Raw genomic sequence first — 21,725 nt, 5'->3', positions numbered from 1 at the left:
TTATTAAAAATTATTAAAGGAAACTCAATTTTGACTAAATCTGCCACTCAAAATAGCTCCTTCCTTCCTTAGTCAAAAGTGACTACATGCATTTAGTCATTTCATTTTAGTGTGTTACATAGTCAAATGCGAGAAATCAATTTAGCCATTCTTCGAGTAACATTTACTCGAAATTGAATAACAACTGCTTCTCAAGCTTGAGGTGGATTTATTCATATTATGAGTAAAATTTAATCAAATTTAAATAAATACTGCTTCTCAAGCCTGAGGTGAATATAGTATTCTTTTTAGTAACATTTAGTCAAAATTGAAGAAAAACTCCTTCTCAAGCCTGAAATAAATTCACTACAGCATCAAAAATTCAATTACAAGTAAAAAAAGAGAGAATTATGAGAGAGAATGGTGTTGGATATGATTAAAATTGCCAATTTCATAGGTATAGTAATAGTCTGATATCGAACACACCTTGGTAATTAAATGCAAAGAACGTTCCACTAGGGCACATTGGAAAATGAAAGAAGTATCAATTTAGAAACTCTCATTAGCCTCCCATAATTCCTGGTTTTAACCTTGAACATGTTCTGCTTATTGCTATTATATAATAATACGAAATGTATATATATATATATATGAATTGTTTAACTGCAATAATGTTCATAATGTAATTATATAGGAAACCTGTACTTCAGGCTAAGAAACAAAAACCTTAGACCTCTGAAAAATTTTGGTTAGAAGTCCCCGTACATATTGTATGCCCCAGGCTCTGCATTCAACTAGGACCGGCCCTAGTCTGACCAACTTTCGGCATTGAATTTATAGGAAATTTAGTCGCGACAAATTTTGCGCATTTTTAGCGGCGCGGCATCACTTCAGCAAATATTTATGGAACGGATAATATTAAACAAAATAATTAATTTACATTTTATATAATATACAGATCACAATAGAGAATAAAGATTTACGGATGTGCATGTATCTTAGTCTTAACCCTTATGTATTTGTCCACTGTTGCAGCAGACCTAAGCTTCAACAACTACTGCAAGATATGACGTCACTTCCGCCCGCCGAAGGTTAAAGGTGCAAGATCTTTCAGTCGACTTGAAGTTTTGTATGGCTTGCCGAACTCGAAATGAGTTGAAATTTCGCGATCTTGCTTGTTAATAAAATATAGGGAGAAATAGAATGTCAATAGAAACAATAAAAAAATAGCTTCCGGAGATGTCGGGAATTACGGAGAGTTGGTCACCCTAGCCTGACCATGTATTAAAAAAATGTGAAGAACGTGAAAAAAATCGGGAGATGTGGTGATGACAAAGTAAAATTTAAAAAAATATATATTGCTTTTTGAATATTTTAGAGAAGCGGTAAAAAGAAGTCAGAATATTCGCACATTTGCACGAAATTAGTCACGTGACACCATGAAACAGCTAGAGATTTGCAAAGTTTAGCGCATCGAAAGGAGAGCCCAGTCCTAGCCCGTGCCCAACAAGAAGTCCCATCTGTCCAAGCCCCTCTCTTCGTTCAAAAATTCTTGGCTTTTACAAAAGGGTGGACGTAGCCTACAACGCGAGAAAACTTTCTATTTCCTGCTCCTTTGCGTGAAAGAGTAAGGTGGTTGGTTAACGGGGCAGAGAGGAGAGGGTGATTTTTTTGGGCCAATGTACGATGCCAAATCTTCGGTTTCCTCTCTTGTAGAACCGCAAGTTGCCAAACAACGAAACGAAAATAAACCTGATGCAGGAAAATTTATGGGCGTTTGCACGGCCGCTATTAAAACTCGACACTCCTGTTCGAGATCCAGCGACGTCACATCAACCGGCCATAAACCCGTGACGTGGGAGAAAAGGGATTTATCTTAATTTACAAAACGGGAGGATAGCTTCTAATATTGCCCTTGGTTCTGGCAATGAAGTAAAGAGAATGAGCAGCTGATTGGTCAACTGTCTGCTAGCTGTGTCCATTTTGTCCAAGGAAAAATAGTGGCAAATATGAAACTAGGAAATAACTGCAACACTTCCATCCAGTAGCGTAGGATTTTTTTTGAAGAATTTTGTTTTGTTGAACCTAATATCCTACAGCCCTATAAAAATAGCATGCATGTTCCCGCTGTAGAAAACCAGATCAGCAGTGTCACAATACCATCAATGCGTTAATTTGGTAATAACTAACAGATGACGTCATTCAAGCTAGAGGATCCAAATTAACCAGCTCGGTGGGCGAACGAAGGGCGAGCGAAGAGTTAAGAGTTTCGCACCAGGTGTCGGAATGGGCACTGATACTTAAAATCTTTTCTGTGTGGTCAGTCACATTTAATATACCTCTAAATACCATACAAAATTGCATATTTGAACATTTGTATTCTAATTCTGCGATGTTAACTCTAGTAAAGAAGGGAAAAATACAATATTTCTTACATGTGGAAGAGGCTATGCATATAGAGACGAAATAGGCGCCAGCGAGGCAGTTGAAGATTAGGCCGTTCCTTGTTACAAACGTTCGTTGATAATTCTGAAAAAACAAAACACTGTAAATACAGAGCACAAATATTATTACCGCAACTACTATCATTGTTCCTACTGGTACTATAACCATGGACACATCCAGGAATTTTTAAGTTATGAACAGGAAAATGGAGAAATTAAGACAATTAAGAATAATGAAGTACAAAGTTGGGATTCTGCCTCAATAACCCTTCTTTAGGTGCGCCAATGGCTATATCATAATTTATGCTCGTTTAGTGGTCTCGAAATCGAAGTTTCTTGGGCTCGAGTCCCGTCTGATCATCAGTTTTCTTTTGAGCTTGCTTCGTCGTTGTTGTTGTGATTAACTTAAAGAGGAAGAACAGTGACGTATTCTTTCTTATTCTTGCTATATCATTCTGATTTGTGTCGAAGGCTATTTGAAGTTGCTGAGGTTTGTCCATGAAACAGGTGAGTCATCAGCACCACGCTCCTGTTGCTTCATTTTCCTAAGCTGACAGGAAGAGTCAAACAGGGTCACTCGAAACCAGTAGAAATATTAAAAATTGACAAATTATTCTCTCATGTTGCCTTTTATTTGCAACTCTTATTCTTCTTCTTCTGTCCTTGTATCTTCTTTCTGATGTTTCGTCAGTTTTTAGTATGCTTTTTGTGCGTGCTTACTTCCTGTCTAATGAATCATTTATATTTCTGTATTTCACCTGTCTTTTCCTATCTCATTTTCTTCTTTATTCTCTCTTTATCACTCTACTCTCGTATCTTTCTACTTCTCTATCTTTCTTTTATATTTCTGTCTCTCAGTTTTCTAATTTATCTTCTTGTTCTTTCTCTCTCTTTCTCGCATCTTTATATATATATATATATATATATATATATATATATATATATATATATATATATATATATATATCTGATCCTTCCTTTCTCGTACCGTGTTTGACTTCCCTAGTTTTCTTTCTATCTCTTTTCTCTTTTACTTGACTGCTTACGCAAGTCTCTTCCATTCTCTCTTCCGTTTCTTTTTCATGGACATAACGTTTCGATGGGAACTAATTCACACACTGGTAAAAATAAAAATCCACCGACTCAATTTCCAGAATTGACTCAAGAAATTACACCAGAGCATTATTTCATAATTATCTGCTTGATTTTGGATGATTCTTTATTCGAGGACCCAAGAAAAGTTCACCAGAGCAGATTTGGTTCCGCGGTCTAAACCCAGTTCCCCAAGACGACCAATCGGTCAACCCCTACACACTTTTCTCTTTATTAAACTTGTTACCGCTTCAGTGGAAAGTATCTCAAAATTTAAGTGGATAAGAAATACATATTATCAAAATACTTGATATTCGAATGATAATGTATAATCAGGGAATGGATTTATATGTAAATACATATTTACGAGGCAAGTCAGTTATATTTTGTACTTTCATTGCGCATCATGGCATGTAGACTCGAAAAATTCAGTTTTTACTTTCCATATTTTTACATAAATTACGTTTTGGCTCATATTTTACATGTTTTAGTTATTTTTGCATGTTATTTCCATATTTCAGAACATTTATCAACATATACTCCATATTCGCGCAATAACTACATTTCCCCGTGTGTCCGAAAGGTTTGGGTGATTTTCTTGCGAATAACTGACAAATTTGAAATAGGCTACACTCCCATTACTTCTTGGCGATATTGAACGCAGTTTTAGTCAATATAAATCCATCTTCTTAAGAGACAACAGAAGAAAATTTACTTTCAAACAATTACAACAAAAGTTTGTTATTCATTGATTTGAAAACAGAAAATGTGTTGTTTTGCAATTAATGTCAATGTAAGAGTACTGTATTTAATGTAGCTTCTGTAGTGTCTTATATCGTTGAAAACATGATTTTTTACAATTTAAGTCCATATTTAACTCCATATTTTGGAGAAAATAACTACATATGTATTTACATATTTAGCACATTTTTACTACATATAAATCCGTTCCCTGTGTATAACAAACCACAAATTGGAACTTCTTATATATTCATTCTTACCTCCATGCCGCTGTAGAACACCCAAAGCAGGAAGAAGAAGATGGGAAACGCGAATAGGCGGAGAATAAGCCCTGCCAGGCCAACCTTTCTAAAGTTGAAGGTAGCAGCAAACATCCTCCTGCGAAGAAATATTTCGAGACAATTACTCCTAATGTACTAATGTAGAAAATGCATTTACAATATATAGATAGCTGTTCTGTCTAATTTTGTGGCAGTTTATACCAAGAAGCTTAAAGGTAGAAGAGCGTTAGTCGCAATCACGTGCGTCGTTAGTTGAAAGGAGGGGGCAGGAGGGATGCGTCCCCCAATATACCAGAAAAAAATAGTATACACAAGAGAGAGAGTCAAATAAAAACCTTAATTTGTCTTTATTTTTTATCTAGTATACAGAGTGAACCAAAAGTAGGCGGACAGTCAATGATAACATTTATTTGAGATTGCATGTACAATTATATCGTAACGAACTGTTGCTCGTTGGGATCTTACCAAGAATCCTAACCATTATGCTTGGGTGATGTAGTTTTGTCATTCATTCATCCTCACTGGTGAGCACTAGCCCTATGGCAGATAACTTGATGGTAATAGGTGAGAGGTTACTTTTCACACATGAAATGGCACAACACTAAGCATTTGGGTTTATATCTTCTAGTTTAGATCAACATGGTTAGAGAAGGATATTAAAAGAAAAAAGAAAAAAAGATTCAGTTTAAAAAACTTTAGTTTAATATATTATAACACAAACACCATAGTTATAATGAACACCATTGTTATAGTATAACCCTAACACAAACCCTATTCCACCTACTGTCTAGTTACTTTTGGTTCACTCTGTATTTATTCGTGTATGGTTGCACAAGATTGCTGCATTTTAACATAGACCAATTATTAATCTACATATAATTTCAAGTCTGAGTTAGTGTTCCTATACCTCATGAATAAGAACCTTTGAGATGGACACATGAGCCACTGCTAAGGCCTTTCCATCCATCTGCCTTGCAAACTGAGGCCATTGTCGAATTTCTTCCCACCATCCCCAAACTTAATGGTGTAATAAGCATGCATAGAAATATTGAATTTTCATTTGCCGTAGAATTTATATTCGTTTTAGGCTTCCAGAGGACAAGAAAACAACGGTCTTCACTGGCGCAACTCTGTGAAGGAGGATTCATCTTTAAATTGACAAAAATGGCGTTTTGAAGTTCACTTGATCAGTGTTGCAGCCTTGAGGTTGTTCTGTAAATTATAGTCGATACCTTGTTTAAATTTGAACTATATGTAGTCTACCATAGATTTTTGTCGGACTTTTAAGGTTTTCATTAGACTCTACCTTGTACATGTAAGATATCGGTCCAATGTACAGTGGAATCCACGAGTATTACCGCGCAAATTGTTAATGACTATTTTCAGTAATTTTTCTCTTTCATCCTATGTGTTTTTAAGCGATTGGTATGTAAGCTGGTGCAGAAGTTGTCAACAGCTTGTTTTGAGTTTTCTTTAATTCTTGAAGCTCTTATTGGGTCAAATAATTTGCACGAACATGGTGATGGACAATTTGCACGGTGATACTCATAGATCCCACTGTACCTGAGCATCCAGGGTGCCTCCTCCTCAATAACTTTAATTAATGTACTAACACTAACTGTTGCAGTTTGTGTGTTGTAATGAATTCAGTGTTTCTTATGGCCAGGAACTGTTTCGTTAGCTGAGTGTTCGACTCAATAGCCGAATTCCGTCTAAACATTTTCACCACAGCGATTAACCTTAAAGAAGTAGAAAAACCTTGCAAATTAAAATACTACGTAATGCAGTGCTATAACTTGCTAAAACTATTCAAAGGATCTATGGTAGAAGGCAACCATTCATATTGTCGGAGAAAGACGCCCAGTCGCTAGTATACGAAATGGAATTTCCATGCAGCCCAAGACGAACTGATGAACATATTGATTACATACGTGGGTTACAACCCCCTCCTCTCCAACCCTCCACGCCACACACATCACTAGTTCTCTCAAGTAGAAAAACCGATTAAGCTATCAACATTTTCTTGTGTTTTAAATACTTCCAAATGATTGGATTTTATTTTACTTTTCGTTTCTGCCACTTTGGGCTAATTGCGAATATGAAGATGAGTGGTTACAAGATGAAATAGATAAAGGGACAGCCACAAACACATATGGATAGGTCACAATACAAGCCCATAGAGGATTTTGATTACTTCTATTAACAGGTAAAAAAATGATACTTTTTAGTTACTCCTCCGCTAATTTTGTACAGTTTCCTCTAGAATTTACAGTCTAGGTAACATTTAATATATTTATTTAAAAATCAAGAAGATATCACCTATATCATAGGCCACACCAAACATAACACATCTAAACGGATCGATAGGGGAAAATATCAAGATGATTACATGTGTTCTATTATGTTAATGCTGTCACCGCCCTACCGACCAAAATACGAGTTCCAGAGATTCCAATAGTACTTGTGATATCTAATGTGTTGTTATTGTTGAAGGATGATCCTGCGGAAGCTTTTCAACGAGATCAGATTCTTCCAAGATTTATCGAGACTTATTGCCTGGAGTCTCGCCTTACTTGAGAGCAAATTAAAATATTAAAGATGAGAAAATTTATCCTAAATCCAAATTAATTTACTGTGGATATATTCAGATATACCAAAAGTACAGGGTGCCCAGAAGTCTTTCCCTGATTACAAACATTATTCATATCCGCTATATGCAAGGTAGAGATGTGAAAGTGGAGCCAAAATATTGGAAAACTAACCAAGTTTTTTTGTTGCAGGTTTGAGTAACGTGGCTGTAGTGTAGCAGTGTCAGTGCCCAGAAAACCGGAAATGTTCACAAATCAGGAAAAAGCTCAGCATGCCCTCTGGTATCACGAGAACCGGTCACCAATAAAAGTGCATAGGAACTTTAAAATGTACAGAATTCTTTCGTTTAGAATATCTGCCATCAATAAGTTGGTATTTAAAAAATGGAATTTATCTTCATTCCCAAATCCTGTCAAGTCCAAGAAACATTGTATGGAAAGATGCCACCCGATGTCAAGAGCATTAATTCCGGATTCCTTGGCACTGACACTGCTACACTACAGCCACATTACTGAAACCTGCAACAAATAAACTTGGTTAGTTTTCCAACATTTTGGCACCACTTTTACATCTCTACATTCCATGTAGCGGATATGAATAAAGTTTGTAATCAGGGAAACACTCTGGGACACCCGGTATATCCGTCGACACCAAGATGAGACCGAGAACAATATTTTTTTCTTGTTTTTTTTTCCATAGCGTAGTAGCCAACTCGATTCCCTCAGTGACTCGGACTTGCCACGCTTTGAACTGTAGGTCCAGTTCCGATTAGTCGACCTGAGCATAAAGTGGACTTACCACAAACTTCGGTAAGGCTTACCGATTCACAAGCCGACACAATAGGAACCATATCTAATGCTGAATATTCTGCACAGGTCTGAGTTGGTTTGAGGAGAAGAGGGTGTCATCAGAAATTGCCCAACCATTTGGAAAATTGTAAAACTAATATGAACGATCTTAGATAAAAGGTAACATTTCCCTTAAAATTCTGAACACTTACGCAATCAGAGTGAACATGACCTGGAAAGTCCCCGGATGACCGAAGGCTGACAACGGAACCTTCTGGTGGGCTGCTATGGGATCAGCTTCCAGCACAGGCCCGGCAGATTTTCGAAACGGACCCCCTTCCAGCTTAAACTTCTCGACGAGTGCTGCTATCTGCTGGTTGGATTCAATGAAGCGTTCTCTCGACCTGCGATCCACCGTTGACAAACACACTGTGGACAAAAGAAGCAGAATCAAGACGTTAGTGTAGAGGAACTACTTTTGAAACACAAAAGATTGCTTTACACACAGACATATTTACATATATTCGTGTGTTTGTGTGTGGACTACGGTAATACTTCAAAATAATAATATTTAGAAGACTATCTTACTATCTTTATTAGGTCATTCCATAAACAGACATTAAGTAATCTATCATAAAGTTTTATAAGTCTACCTAGCTGCCTCAACTAAAATAGACAAGCGATAAAATGTTACAAAATGGAACTACCAAATTACAAATACATCTATTTACAAATGAGGAAGAACTATTTGGAAAAATTCATATCCAAGAAGTTTTTAATACAGTTCTATGCAGTTGTGCCTTTCTAATAATACATCAGGATTGACAAGACGATTAACACAAGCAAAATAACAATAGAAACATTTAAAATAATAATAATAATAATAATAAAAAATAACAGTGTTCGTCAAAGAGAGCGAATACATCGAAGTGTTGTATCCATCACAGCTAGGATAATTATATATTTAAGAAATGTAAACTTACGGTAATACATAAGCGGGTTCTCCAGTTCCGGGCACGGGAAACCAATGTTTCTGAAATAGTCCAGCATCATCCTGGTGCTTCCGGTGTAGACGATGTCCCCCAGGCAGAGGTACGTCACTCGGTCCAGAAAGGGGAAGATGTCCGAGCGGGGTTTCTCCATGGTCAGCACCACGATGCGGTTGTACTTCTTCGCGTGGTTCGAGAGGATCGACACCACGAAGTAGGTGTTGAGGGGGTCCAGATCCCATGTTGGCTCATCAAGAAGCAGTACGACTGGAAGAGCAAGGATATTATATATTGAGATTTACGAAATATTGTGCAATTCATGACCGCATACATACAGAACAAATGTAAAAGAGGCCCTGTGCACACTGTTGTCACAATCTGAGGGCTCAACTTTACCTTCATCTATACAAGCCATATATGAATAACAATAACAACAACAATAATAATTGCTTATTGTTACTCAATGCCCAACCAAGGGTCCCGGGTTCGAATCCCGCTCGGGCTTGGTTGTTTGTGAATGTCCATTCATCAATTTCATCATTTCATCACTCATCCCCATCTTCGCAAATTAGCCAAGAGGCACAAAACGCGAAGTAAAATAAACTAAATCATTCAATCAATGCCCAGTACAGCAATGGTCAGATACAGCACCACGTCCAATATTTCAGCACTCGGTTCATAACACTTCATTGTTTAAATTATCTAAAATAGTTTTTATCAGTCCACCACCATTGTTACTATTTACTGAAATAAAGGATTGATTGTGTCTAGTCCTATAGTTAGGAAACATGTAAGCAATAGCTCTTAAGAAATAGACACTATCAATTTTTGATGGGAGCAATAATACAAAATTCTTTTTTTGTTGAAGAAGAAATATATAAAGAATATCAGGTAATTTTAATGTAGAAATGCACTTATTTCGTTACTCCTTCATAAAGAATAATAGCAATAACAACAAGTGTAGTAGTCCTAGTTTGGTTCTTTAAGTCAACTTTGTGCACAGATAGGATAATCGGGACTGGATCTATAGTTTGAAGTGGGATCCGAGCCACTATGTGCCGACTTCTATGGACGTTTGGTAAGCACAGCGCGGTACGACGCTAGGGGTCCTGTGTTCGAATCTCGGCCTGGGCATGGGTGTTATTTGTGAGTGTTCTTTCATCATATCATCACTCAATCACTCATCTTCATCGTCGCGATTAGCCAAAATAGAAGTAATATAAATCAAATCAATAAATTAAGATATTGAAGCAAATGCATCCTAGTCAATTCCTGTGTAGAGATGCCCCACTCGCACAAGATGCATGGACGCGTCTTCCATCGTCGAACTATATGTTAACATGTAAAATATTGTTTAAGTCAATCTCCCCCCCCCAAAAAAATTATATTAACTTGAAGCTACTCTGTATAAGCATGTGTAATTCCTGTTCTAGCGTAAGTAATTCTGAAAATTTCTAATGCAGGCTATTTGAGGGGTAGGAGTGGCAATTTCAAGGGGGGAGGGTCTAGAGCCCATCAAGGTTAGATTTGGTGTTTTAAGTCCACTTTATGCACAGTAAGGTTAATCGGGACTGGATCTACAGTTTAAAGTGGAATCCGAACCACTATGTGCCTCCACGATAAACTTGGCAACGCTACATCACATGCTCTGACGTCACGCTACGTAATCTCGAGGCCTCGTGTCCGAGCCAGGAGAACCGCTCGACCACCTGGTCTCGGGTAGCAAAGCTAAACACACACTAGGGAAATTTCTACTACAGTTAAGTATTTCAATTAAACTATGAATTAATCAATAACTTAATCCGAACTAGTCTACCTATTGGCCATTAGGGCTAAAATTAACATACGTACTTAAAATAGTTTTTTTTAAATAAAACTTCCATAGCTTTTTTTATGGCCTATAATATTACGTGTCTTAATGTAAAGAATTAATATCGTCCTATTTCAACATATACAGAGGGGTGAACACTCAATTTAGATGCCAAGAAGTCAACGTTATTTACTGGTTATTTATAGAAACGTTAATGATGTTAGAATTCTTGTTATTAGTAATGACTATTTACTTGTTAATGCTTTGCTTGTAATAAACATGAAATTGAAAATATACTTTTGCTTGTAATTTACAATTACTTGATATGGTCTATTGGTCTCACTATTAGGAACGTAGATGTATGGCTCTAGGAAAATGGGGGCCCAGTCAAACTATCCACTGCGTGGTACGATGTTTGCACGTATTTTGCTTCCTGCATAGAGGCAAAATACGTGGGGGATGTCTTACCTCCACTGGGTATCGAACCCGGGACTCCTTGATTACAAGGCAACGACGCTACCACTGCGCCATCGGGGAGGCCCTCATCAAGATTAGAGAACAGTTTCCTGAGGTATTCTAGTAGTAAGAGAACCACACTTGAAAAATTTTCCCAAGCTACTCCAGCCTTCAAAATCCAATATTCCCCCAGTTTAAATGTAATGGAATTTATCTGTTTCTATTTACAAACACTTTTTAAAGATCAATTAACGATCTGCTGAAACCCACCTGGATCTCTTATGAGCTGAACGCCGATCATGACCCTTCGATATTCGCTCTGGGTTAAGTCCTCCACACACCTGTTGGCCACTTGCGTCAGGGCAAGGTCGCACATCACCTGCTTCACACGGGACCTCTTCACGTAACGGGAAACCTGGAAGCACAGCAGAATCGGTCATAGAGGGTAAATTAGGACCGTGCATTTTAATATTTACAGACTTTACTTGGGTTATAAGTGTCACCTAATAATATGTAAGAAACACATTAAAATTGTTTCAACAATAGTTGACAGTGCATTACAAGAAGAAGAGAGAGAAGGAAGCAGAGAAAAGAAGATTGCATAGCAGAAAGAGAGAGACAGAACAAGAGAGAAAATGAAAGACGAGAGATACATTTTCAGGCATGAAGTACAGTATAATTTATGGTGTTATCAAGTACGGTCTTGTAAATGAAGAATATTATTCCTACTTTATAATATACTAGCTGATTACCCGGCATTACCCGGGTATTTATTTACCCCAATCTTGTATTAGATAGGAAAATAATGAATTCTAACTATAGTGTAAAATGTAACTAATTTTAAATGTGATCGTGAATGTCACAAATTAGCTTAGCCACTCCGAAAACTATGGATTCGACACTATTCTAGGTCATTCGTGGCATTTTATTTTTCACCCCCTCTCACCCCCCATGCCGATAGGTGATGAACTTGGAGTTGAACCGCATTGGGAGTGTCACGAAAACTATGGATACCATTCGCAACACAGCCTGAATGTTAGACAACCCGAGAAACACTATCGTTGTGCGGATTGCATAGAGTCACGGATGTCTGTTTGTGCGGAATTTAATATCGGTTGTTCTCGATTATTTTTACATGTCACCCCTTCCCACCCCAGCCCCTATGGGTGCCAGGGGTGTCTTACCCCCACAGTATTTCTTTCCAGGTTGCAAGTGATACGCGTGCCAAGTTTGGTTGAAATCGCTCCAGGCGTTCGAGAGTTATTGCTGAACAAACAAACACACACATATATACATATACACACATACATCCATTTTTATATATAGAGAGATTACTGGACATCCATGGGAAGTGTGAACGTAATCTCCGAAATTTCACTGAAATATTTATCGATTACTGTAAGATAAGCCAATAGCAAAAATAACATTGATTTTGGAATTTACCTTTTGAAGCTAACGCAACGCTTGATATATATTAAGATAGATGTCACTTTATCTGGTAAACTCAGTGTTACTCTGTTCAAAAGTCAAGGTATTAGTACTTCCCCAAAATATGTCTTTCAGTAGATTGTTAATTTCACCTCAGCAGTAGAAATTGCATGTAATGCATTCTTGCTGCAAACATAAGAAGCATAACGGTAAACACATTACAATCTTGTAAATTGTATTGCAAAAATTTATTTAAATAATATATCCCATATTAATTTCTTGATTTTTATAGAACTACAACAAAGTTCTTGAGTCTACGTGGAATATAATTGCCTGCAGTAATATTCAATAATTTGTAGTGGAACGAAACAAAGAGATTAACACATCATTAAATTGGAGTTTTTAAAGAATTTGAAATGCCACACCAGTAACCAAAGAGAAAACACTTCACGTGACCTAAGGAGCTGTTAGAGGAAGTCTGAGTGAAAAGTATGACTCAGACGATATATTGCCTTAGCTGCCCGGAAAGTTTCTTTTGACATTCTTTTTATTGCGTGAAGGAAATCGAGCAGAAATTTCTGGGGGACAGGAGGGTCGGGTCGGGGGGGGGGGAAGAAATTGAAAGGAATATATCGGCCAATCGATAACTTTGCTTAATATAATCGGATGAGTAAATGCAGCGTTGCAATTTCTACCTTTGCTTTAAACCCACGTGCAGTTCTTATGAGTTGGCGCAACTTATATGGGCCTGTGGGGCTCGAGCTAGCTTGTAATTTTATAAATAAAGCACTCGCGCTTAAGAGAACAAAATATTCCATCATTATTTAAAGAATTCTCCCAACTTAATTACTGAATCAGCGTTACTGATTAAAATATTCCATAAAAAAATCTCCATTATGATACATTTCAGCAGGGTGGATTGACTTAAATCACTCTAAATAAATAATTTGTAGAATAATGTACATAAGGACTATGTAGATATCAGAAACACTTTTGGTGAAAGTACATTACTCTCGGAATCATTTAATGCTGATTATTAGGTTCTAAGATAGGAAAATAAAGGAAATAAAATATATGTACTGATGGTGTGAAGCTCATACGAAAGGAAAAGTAAACAGGATTTCTCTTGATTTAAAATTCAATAATTTTATGGGCAAAAATAGAAAACATTTTGTGTAGAAAATTATACAAAACAGTAATGATGTTGAACGAGAAATAGTGTCAATATCATTAAACTGTAAATAAACATGGCATCTGATATTTTTCGAACTATCATTAAGAAAATCTCCAAAATTCAGGTACAAAGACTATATAAATATTTAAGTTAATATTTTAAGTTACAATTATAGAGTACATCCAGAATGTTTTAGTTGCACTGGAAGAAAAGTTACTGAAATTATTATTAGTTTCATTAACAAACTCAACAAACATTTCCATAGTAGTTACAGTATCAGAAACAGAAAAAAATATGTTTACATATATTTTTTATTTGCTTTAATCAAACTGTTCACATATTTTACAGGGCTATTTACTAGAAAAAGCCTTTCTATAAAACACATATATGGTGTATGGTGCCAAAATAAGCAAGCAATTTTAAGCATGTTTTTTTTAAAAAAAATCAGAAAAATTGATTTAAATAAAAAAAACACAGAAAATATTTTTTAAATAAAAATCATGATTTTTATCAACCTTGCTTTTCAGTGTCCTATATTATTTACACTATCCGCGGTTACGTCGTTATGAGGATAACAAAAGAGGATAAGGGCAGGATGAGGATTTATAAGCACTAAAATCACTCAAAATAGGTAATCAAAAAAGCACCGAAAATACAAAATAGGCCCTAAAATGATGAACATGAACAATTATTTTCATTTTCCGGGATTAGGCACTCAGAAAGCAGTTACTTTCGAAATAGACACAAAAATAGGCAAAAACAAGCCCGAAATGGTTTTTAGTAAAAGCCAAAAAAATAATAAATAAATAAAGAGAAGAAAGAGAATAAGGGAGGCATTTTAGGACAAATCCTGTCAAAAGTTGGCGCAAGAACATAGCTTCATTTTGAGCTGCCAAATTTCAAGCATAGGATTCCTGAAAAATTATGAGAACTAGACATACAATAACTTAGGGAGGGTCTCTCGGACGCCGTCACTTTGTAATCAAGCGATTACAGGTTCGATCCTCGATGGAGGTGGATCTCACTTTAAAATGTAGGTTCAGTGTCAATTAGCCTACCTCATCACAAGGGGTGGTCAAAATAAACTTTGACAAACCTTTGGCAATAATTTTGAGGACACCGTTGAAACTTATAACAGGAAACTTACGAATTCTTAACCTTGTGAACTCCGTGGGGGAAGTCGGTAGTGTGGGAGTGGAGTAGCGAAATTCCACTTCAAGATTTCTTCTTTTCTGGTCAAGTACCTGGGTCCTGCCTTTCCGATTATAATTGGAACATTGATGCGCCTTGTAGTCACTTATGGGGGCGCAACGTTGGCAAACCAGTATGCATGTATGTGTGTGCGGCTATATTTTTGAACCTATAGCTAGTAATGTTTTATTTAAATTAATTAATTTGTTTTATTTCACTTCTCTTTTCTGCCACTTTGGGCTACTCGCGAAGATAAGGATGAGTGATGATACGATGAAATTGATGAAGGGACACTCGCAAACAACACTCATCCCGCTGGCCCCCGTGGCTAAGTGGTTAGCACATCGCGCTACGACGCCAGGGGACCCGGCTTCGAATCCCGGCCTGGGCGTGGGTTTTTGAGTGTCAATTCATCAATATCATCATATCATCACTCATCCCCATCTTCGCAGATTAGCCCAAAGTGGTACAAAAAGCGAAGTAAAATAAAGCAAATCAATCAAACACTCAAGCCCAGCCCAGAATTCGAATCAGGGATACCTAGCGCCATCAATTTAAAACAACAACTTCCTAACTGGGAGCAGGACGATATTTATCCCCCCTCCGCTTCCGCAAGAATTTTTTGGGCCGGCAAATTCAGTGTTTATGAATCGGATATTCCAATTCATGTTGATTTTGCAGTTCACCATGGTTCAATGCTATTCTTGCTCACACACCATTCAACGCCTCACCTCTTCAATGCTATTTAGATTCTCAGGGCAGTTTATATTTTAACTATTATTATCATTAATCTCTCCAATGTTTATCCTTTCTGCAAGACAGAGTAATTGGAACCTTCATTATTAAAACCGTTTCTTGCCTTCCAGCATTGCATGCAGATTATTCAAATTCGTGTTTGAAATCGTTATGCTCGAACTTGAGTAATAAATGTTTCATGTTCGAAGGTGACCGTTATGAGGTTATGGCTCACCAGAGAATAATGGGATCTTGTAGCTTCTTAGAGGAACGCATTTGCGTCGTTATAATTGAAAGAGAACTTACAATATTTTAGTAAAACTTTTTAGGAAAGGCTATGGCAGCATTCTCACTCAAGTCGTTAAAATTACAGTAATAAACATAATCGTTTCAAACAGTCCGTGCAACGGGAACTATCGGCAACACCAAAGGAAAAAATACACATTTATACACTGAAGGTGATAAATAACATGCATAATACTATAGATGCACCAGAGTAGAGAGAAAGATGATAATTTAAAGCCTCTAATTTTATTGCTTGACGAAAATTTTCGAAATCATATTGAAGATTTAAAATCGCCCCAAAATTAAAATATGTATGGTCGTCCGCAGGAGTTTTCCAAGGAAGGAGAATCAAAGTGATTTTCCTCATGAGGGGCGGCAAATGGACATATTTTCCCCATAATAGTTTTGCCTCCTCAAAGAACACTCTTCCAGTTTGAATTTATCATGTTCTTGCAACACTCTTCCAGTAACAAATTACTATGATTTTAATTAAATACATAATTTTAGGGTGACGTTAGTTTTCCAGGATGAGGCCGTGACCCCTCCTTGCTCTTCCCTTCCGGACATTCATGTATACAGGGTGTATGATAAGTAATGGCGCAAACTGACACAGTTGAAAGTACACGATAATAAAAGCAAAAACGTCTCAGTAAACATGGGTCTGCAAACGAGTCGTTTTCGAGGTAATTGCGAATGTGTAGTTGATAGCCGTCACTGACTGCATTTTGTAAACACCGAGTGCTTTACTCCTTGCGCGTTCCGAGGTTTGCTCTTTGTTTACAAAAGAGAACATTTCCGAGAGGTGGCGTTGTAATCAAACAGGATGGATACAATCAGTACATAGTCTAATTGTACTGTGGGAGTCACGTCAGTTGTGCTGTACTGCGTAGTGAAAATGGAACCTTAGAGCAACGAAGAGTACATTTTACCAACTAGTTTACAAACAATGAAGTCGTGGCGGCTTGTAACCACACATTCGCAATTATCTCCAAAACGGTACGTTTGCAGACCCATGTTTACTGAGACTTTTTTGCTTCTTTTATCGTGTACTGTCAACTGTGTCAGTTTGCGCTATTACTTATGATACACCCTGTATATGCATATTAATTTTCATTAATAAAATTAACGTGCTTGAGAATTATTTCTTTATTCATTCCGTTTAGAGTTATGGAATATATACGCCCATAGCTTATACAATAGTACTTTTACGTAGATATTTAAGCGTAGAAGCCAGGATCAATCAGGACTCGAACCGGGCTCATTGGCATACACTACCTTGCTCAACCAACGGCGTGAGTTCTCTCGTTATTTTGCTTTCTTTTTTTAATAACACGGCTATTGGCTTAAGTTCCTTTTGTTTTATTGCTATTTCATGATGCTACGAATGCAATTTTAACATGACTCGATTTCGATTTACTTCTGTTAACACATACTGCGGAGTTTTAGCCTTTACTTAAGATTTTATTCAATTTATTATTTCGTAGTTAGGCTAGGTAGGCCAGGTTTGGTTCTCTTATCATTAGAATAAAATCCGATTTACTTACATTAATTTCCGACGATACTTACAGCCGGTTGTCAACGGAAAATACTGGACATTGTCCATGGGAAGCACCATGGTTGGGTAAGGTAATTTTTTCAACATAACCTTTTTTTCTTCTTTTTTTAAATCCATTACTTTAAGGAAGGTTCAAATTTCTTGTGAAAATAATTGCCAAAATTCTACGATAATTAGTCTTCATGCTAAGAGAATTTGAAAATAATCATAAAACAATCGGAACCGTTACCCTGATTTTAATTAATAGCATTACTATTTCTGAGAATCGAACCCGGAGCAACCTCACTGGAAGGAAATAACGTTAATCAAACATGTGACAGGTGACGAAAGAATGCTTTCCAATACTAAGCTGGGAACGTGATTTGAATTTCTTAGTAATAAATAAAAGGTTGTCCACGTTGAAGGCATACATTTGGAGCTAGTTACTCGTCAAGTTAAATAGCTCCTTGGAACACATCGTGATTTTAGGAACTAGAGATAACACCAGATCTGGTTCCAAAATACCTAAGTTAGCAACACTGTTCAATATCTGGAATGTTTCTCTATCATGGACGCCTTTAGCTCTCTGCCTTTTTACAGGATGTATGACTTGCCTCTGAGAATCTAGTTCTAGAGTTTTGCGACCTGTATATCCCCAGCAAGGTTTGAAGATGGTTTTGTTCGACTTCTTACCTGTAAGTATATGTTTCTAAATCTATACAGAGAAGCGTGACTTTAATAAACTCTTGGAACTAGTTTGCAAGTTACGTTATGAGCAAATACAAAGCCTTTTTTCAAACAGAAATAGGAAAAAAAAGGGAATAGACATCTTTTTGGCTATATTTGGGATTTTCTCAGATTACTGCAATGTAGACCGGGAGAGATGAATCACAATTTGTTTTGTTACGAATTGATTCCAACATGGCTACTGAAATATAAAGGAATAAGTTTTTAAGTGATTCGTGTCTGTGATAAGTTCTATTTCTCAATTCATCTATAGAAAATTGTTTACTCTTTCGTGTGCAAGGGCAAGAAAAGTTTCGTAATTACAGTTTAATACGTACAAGGAACAACAACTTGTGTCGATGTCTTATCGAAGTCAACATTCATGCACTGACGTTTCCAATCCAGCAAGCTCGAACTTCTGTGTGACAATGAGTAAGTATATATATGTATATCTAGTTGTTGATAAGAACTGAAAACATCCATGCACATGTATGGGTCAGATTTCAGTCAGAAAATGACCATTATTTGGCTCACTGCCATAATGTATGTGTAATAAGACATACCAATCGAGCTGTTTACTTACGCTAATTTCAGATGGCACAGAGGTCGTGCATTTCTTTAGTTTTCTTTAATGCCGTTGTGTATCTGTTGTGTTTTTGTGTCTTTCTTGAATTAATGGGTATACTTCGTTCTAAGTGTGGACAAGAATAGCACCTAAAAGGCGGCGAAATTTTTGATTAGTCGAAACATCATACTTTACTCCTCAAAATGTTAAATCATAAGGCTGACTAAGAAAATGAAGTCGTAACCGTTGACGACATTTGACAAATGATGTGTTGTTCTTACTTATTTTTAATGGCGTCCCAAGGGGTTGATACGAAAAATGTAATAAATAGAAGTGAGAAAAAATATGGATAAGATTAATTTTTGTGGGTAATAAAATGAAAACATTCTGTTTTCATCATGTTTTAAATTATATTAAACGTTATAATTTGAATGAATACGTCAAATGAGGGACGTAACGTACAGGCAGGCGGACCTTAAGCCTAATTTCCACAATTTATATACCCTATCTTCATGCGTCACAAGTATCTCGTTACTACCAAGCATGCTTATTCATTTATTTATAGTGAACAAAAAATAATTATTATAGTAAATATTAATGTGTAAAAGTATAAAACAAATCTCAGAGTTCAGTCCACCCAATGTTTTTCAAAAGTTGGCGCCACTGCACTAAGATACAACATAATCTTCAGGGTTTGAATATTTGTATGTGTGAAACAACAAAAGTCTTACCTTTGACCCAACTGTGAGGTTTGCTGCGTAGTTAAGTGTCTGTTGTACCGTGAGTCCTGGAATTAAATCGCATTTCTGAGTGACGTAGGCACAGCTCTCCTGGAAGAGCCGTAGTGACATGGGAATGCCATTGAGTAGAATTTGGCCCCGCGTGGGTCCCTGGGCCCTGCGAGAAATCACCTCCAGGAGTGCTCTTTTGCCGCTACCTGTGAGAGAAGATGGGAAATAATTATACATAGAAGCTAACAACACTGACGCCAATATTTTTTTTAGGCTGGCAACAGTGGTGGGTGAAATATTTGATATAGGCTGCTAGGGAGTGGGCTATTATGGGTTCAATGCGAGGAGACCTAGTAAATTCGTTTATTAAATTTTGCTCATAAATAACTTACTAATTTTTTTAACTTTATACGTTAATTAATATGTACCCTTGAAATTTAATACAAATAAGTTGTCACAATCATAGAATATTAATTCGTTTATGACAAATATAAAGTTTGATTTACTCGTACATTAGTTGAGAACGACTGACTTTTTGTTTCTTATGGCCAATATCATTAAATTAATTTGGTAAGTGCTGGTTTTCATTGAAATGTTCCATTTTGGACACCGAAAAATTCAAATGAATCAAAGTTAATGAAAATTGTTGCGCCAACTAAATTTATCTTGGTGCCCGTCCGTCAACCTCCAAATTTGAAGACATGAAGCAACGCGCCCCCTGTTGATCAAGGTTGAATCAACTTGTTCAGATACGACGGAGAGTCAAGTGAAAACTTTGAAAGGCTGACAAAAATTATAGTGCAGATTATACACCTCATTTTACAGTCAAAGTTATTTATCATATATCTTTATAGAAGTTATTTATAAAACAACCTCAAGGCCCACACACTTTCACCAGTGAAGACAAGTGGTTTCGTGCCTTTTTGAAGCCTGAAACTTATAGATATTCTCGGGCAAATGAAAATTCATCTCTCTGCATGCTTACAACACCAGCAAGTTTACGAATGGAGGAGTCTACTTCGGTAGACTCGCTTTTGTCTAGATATATGTGATACTTTCATAGCACCAGAAGCTTATTTTGTATCTAACAATAAGATATCTAGGCAACAAGGAACGCAAACCACACGAAGATTCACCTGAATTCTTCAAAAGGAATTCTAAATACATGTATTTTTTCAGAATTTTGAATATCGTAGCAGTTGTTACGGAAGGACAGGGATTTCGAAAAGGACTCGGTTGCTGCAAGATCCAAGAATGAATTTTAAAAACAACCATTGCAAAATATTCAAACACTCTATTCTTGGTTTCCTTCGTAAGGCAAAATACATACTTAATTTAACAATTTTACATGAGAAGTAATAACCAACCTTTGGATCCAAGTATTGCCATGACCTCTCCACCATGAATTTCCATCGACACATCTTTCAGAATGACGCCAGTCCTCACGCTCCCTATCAGTCTTTGAAGGCAGGTCCCCGGTTCCACCTGGAATTACAAATTAATATTATTCTACTAGATAGCCCATTTTTTCTAACCGTCCAATCATATAAAAGGAAAGAGACAGCTGTTTTTAGCACATTAATTTCTGCGTGGAGATATTAATGTGCTAAAATCAGTTACGTTGAAAAAATCGTAATGCCATATCATCATGAAGTTGCCAGGATACAGATTATCATTGTTTGCAGCTGATTGTTGAGAATGCTTTGGTAATAGTTTTTCATACAAGACAATGAGTTTCAGATGAATAAATTTTGTACACAATTCATCAGATGCTTATATATACAGTATACAATTGGAGCTGTTTCTATCTCATTCAATGCGTTTCTTAATTTGACTCTATAATCTTATTGTCTTCCACAGTTCTAAAGTTTTATTTTGTTAATTTTTGCTTATTTTTTTCAGTACAGAGAGAGAGAGAGAGAGAGAGAGAGAGCGAGAGAGAGAGAGAGAGAGAGAGAGAGAGATAAAAGGGAGAAGAGAGTACAGCACGACAAGATGAGAAAAACCCAGTGAACTAATATGGACAGTAATTTGTTTTCGCCTTTCCCTTCCCCCTTCGTTTGTGTTCGAATGCTCCAGTGTTGTCATATTTATAATTTCCTTCCCTTTGTTGTCAGAAAAATCAACAATGTTTAATATTACGTCTGTCCTTTCACTGAATACGGTTTTCTCCTTCATGATGATGAT

General features: G+C 36.7%; 1 protein-coding gene across 1 annotated transcript in view; it reads right to left on the bottom strand.

Moving 5' to 3' along the window:
* The window catches only part of LOC145996210 (ATP-binding cassette sub-family G member 5), an 84,114-nt gene that overhangs the window by 3,218 nt on the left and 59,171 nt on the right, over positions 1 to 21,725 (bottom strand). The window contains exons 3-9 of the mRNA XM_083132630.1: positions 20,906 to 21,023; positions 19,539 to 19,744; positions 11,440 to 11,584; positions 8,898 to 9,170; positions 8,127 to 8,343; positions 4,517 to 4,634; positions 2,415 to 2,508 (exon numbers count right to left, since the gene is read on the bottom strand). Coding sequence (XP_082988756.1) covers positions 2,415 to 2,508; positions 4,517 to 4,634; positions 8,127 to 8,343; positions 8,898 to 9,170; positions 11,440 to 11,584; positions 19,539 to 19,744; positions 20,906 to 21,023 — 1,171 coding nt within the window. The remainder of the gene's footprint in view (positions 1 to 2,414; positions 2,509 to 4,516; positions 4,635 to 8,126; positions 8,344 to 8,897; positions 9,171 to 11,439; positions 11,585 to 19,538; positions 19,745 to 20,905; positions 21,024 to 21,725) is intronic.

This window comes from Lepisma saccharinum, chromosome 1 (genome assembly GCF_977018435.1).
Source record: "Lepisma saccharinum chromosome 1, izLepSacc3.1, whole genome shotgun sequence".
Classification (NCBI taxonomy): Eukaryota; Metazoa; Arthropoda; class Insecta; order Zygentoma; family Lepismatidae; genus Lepisma; species Lepisma saccharinum.
The sequence above is the reverse complement of the archived record's forward strand: the minus strand, read 5'-3'. Positions and strand labels throughout refer to the sequence as shown.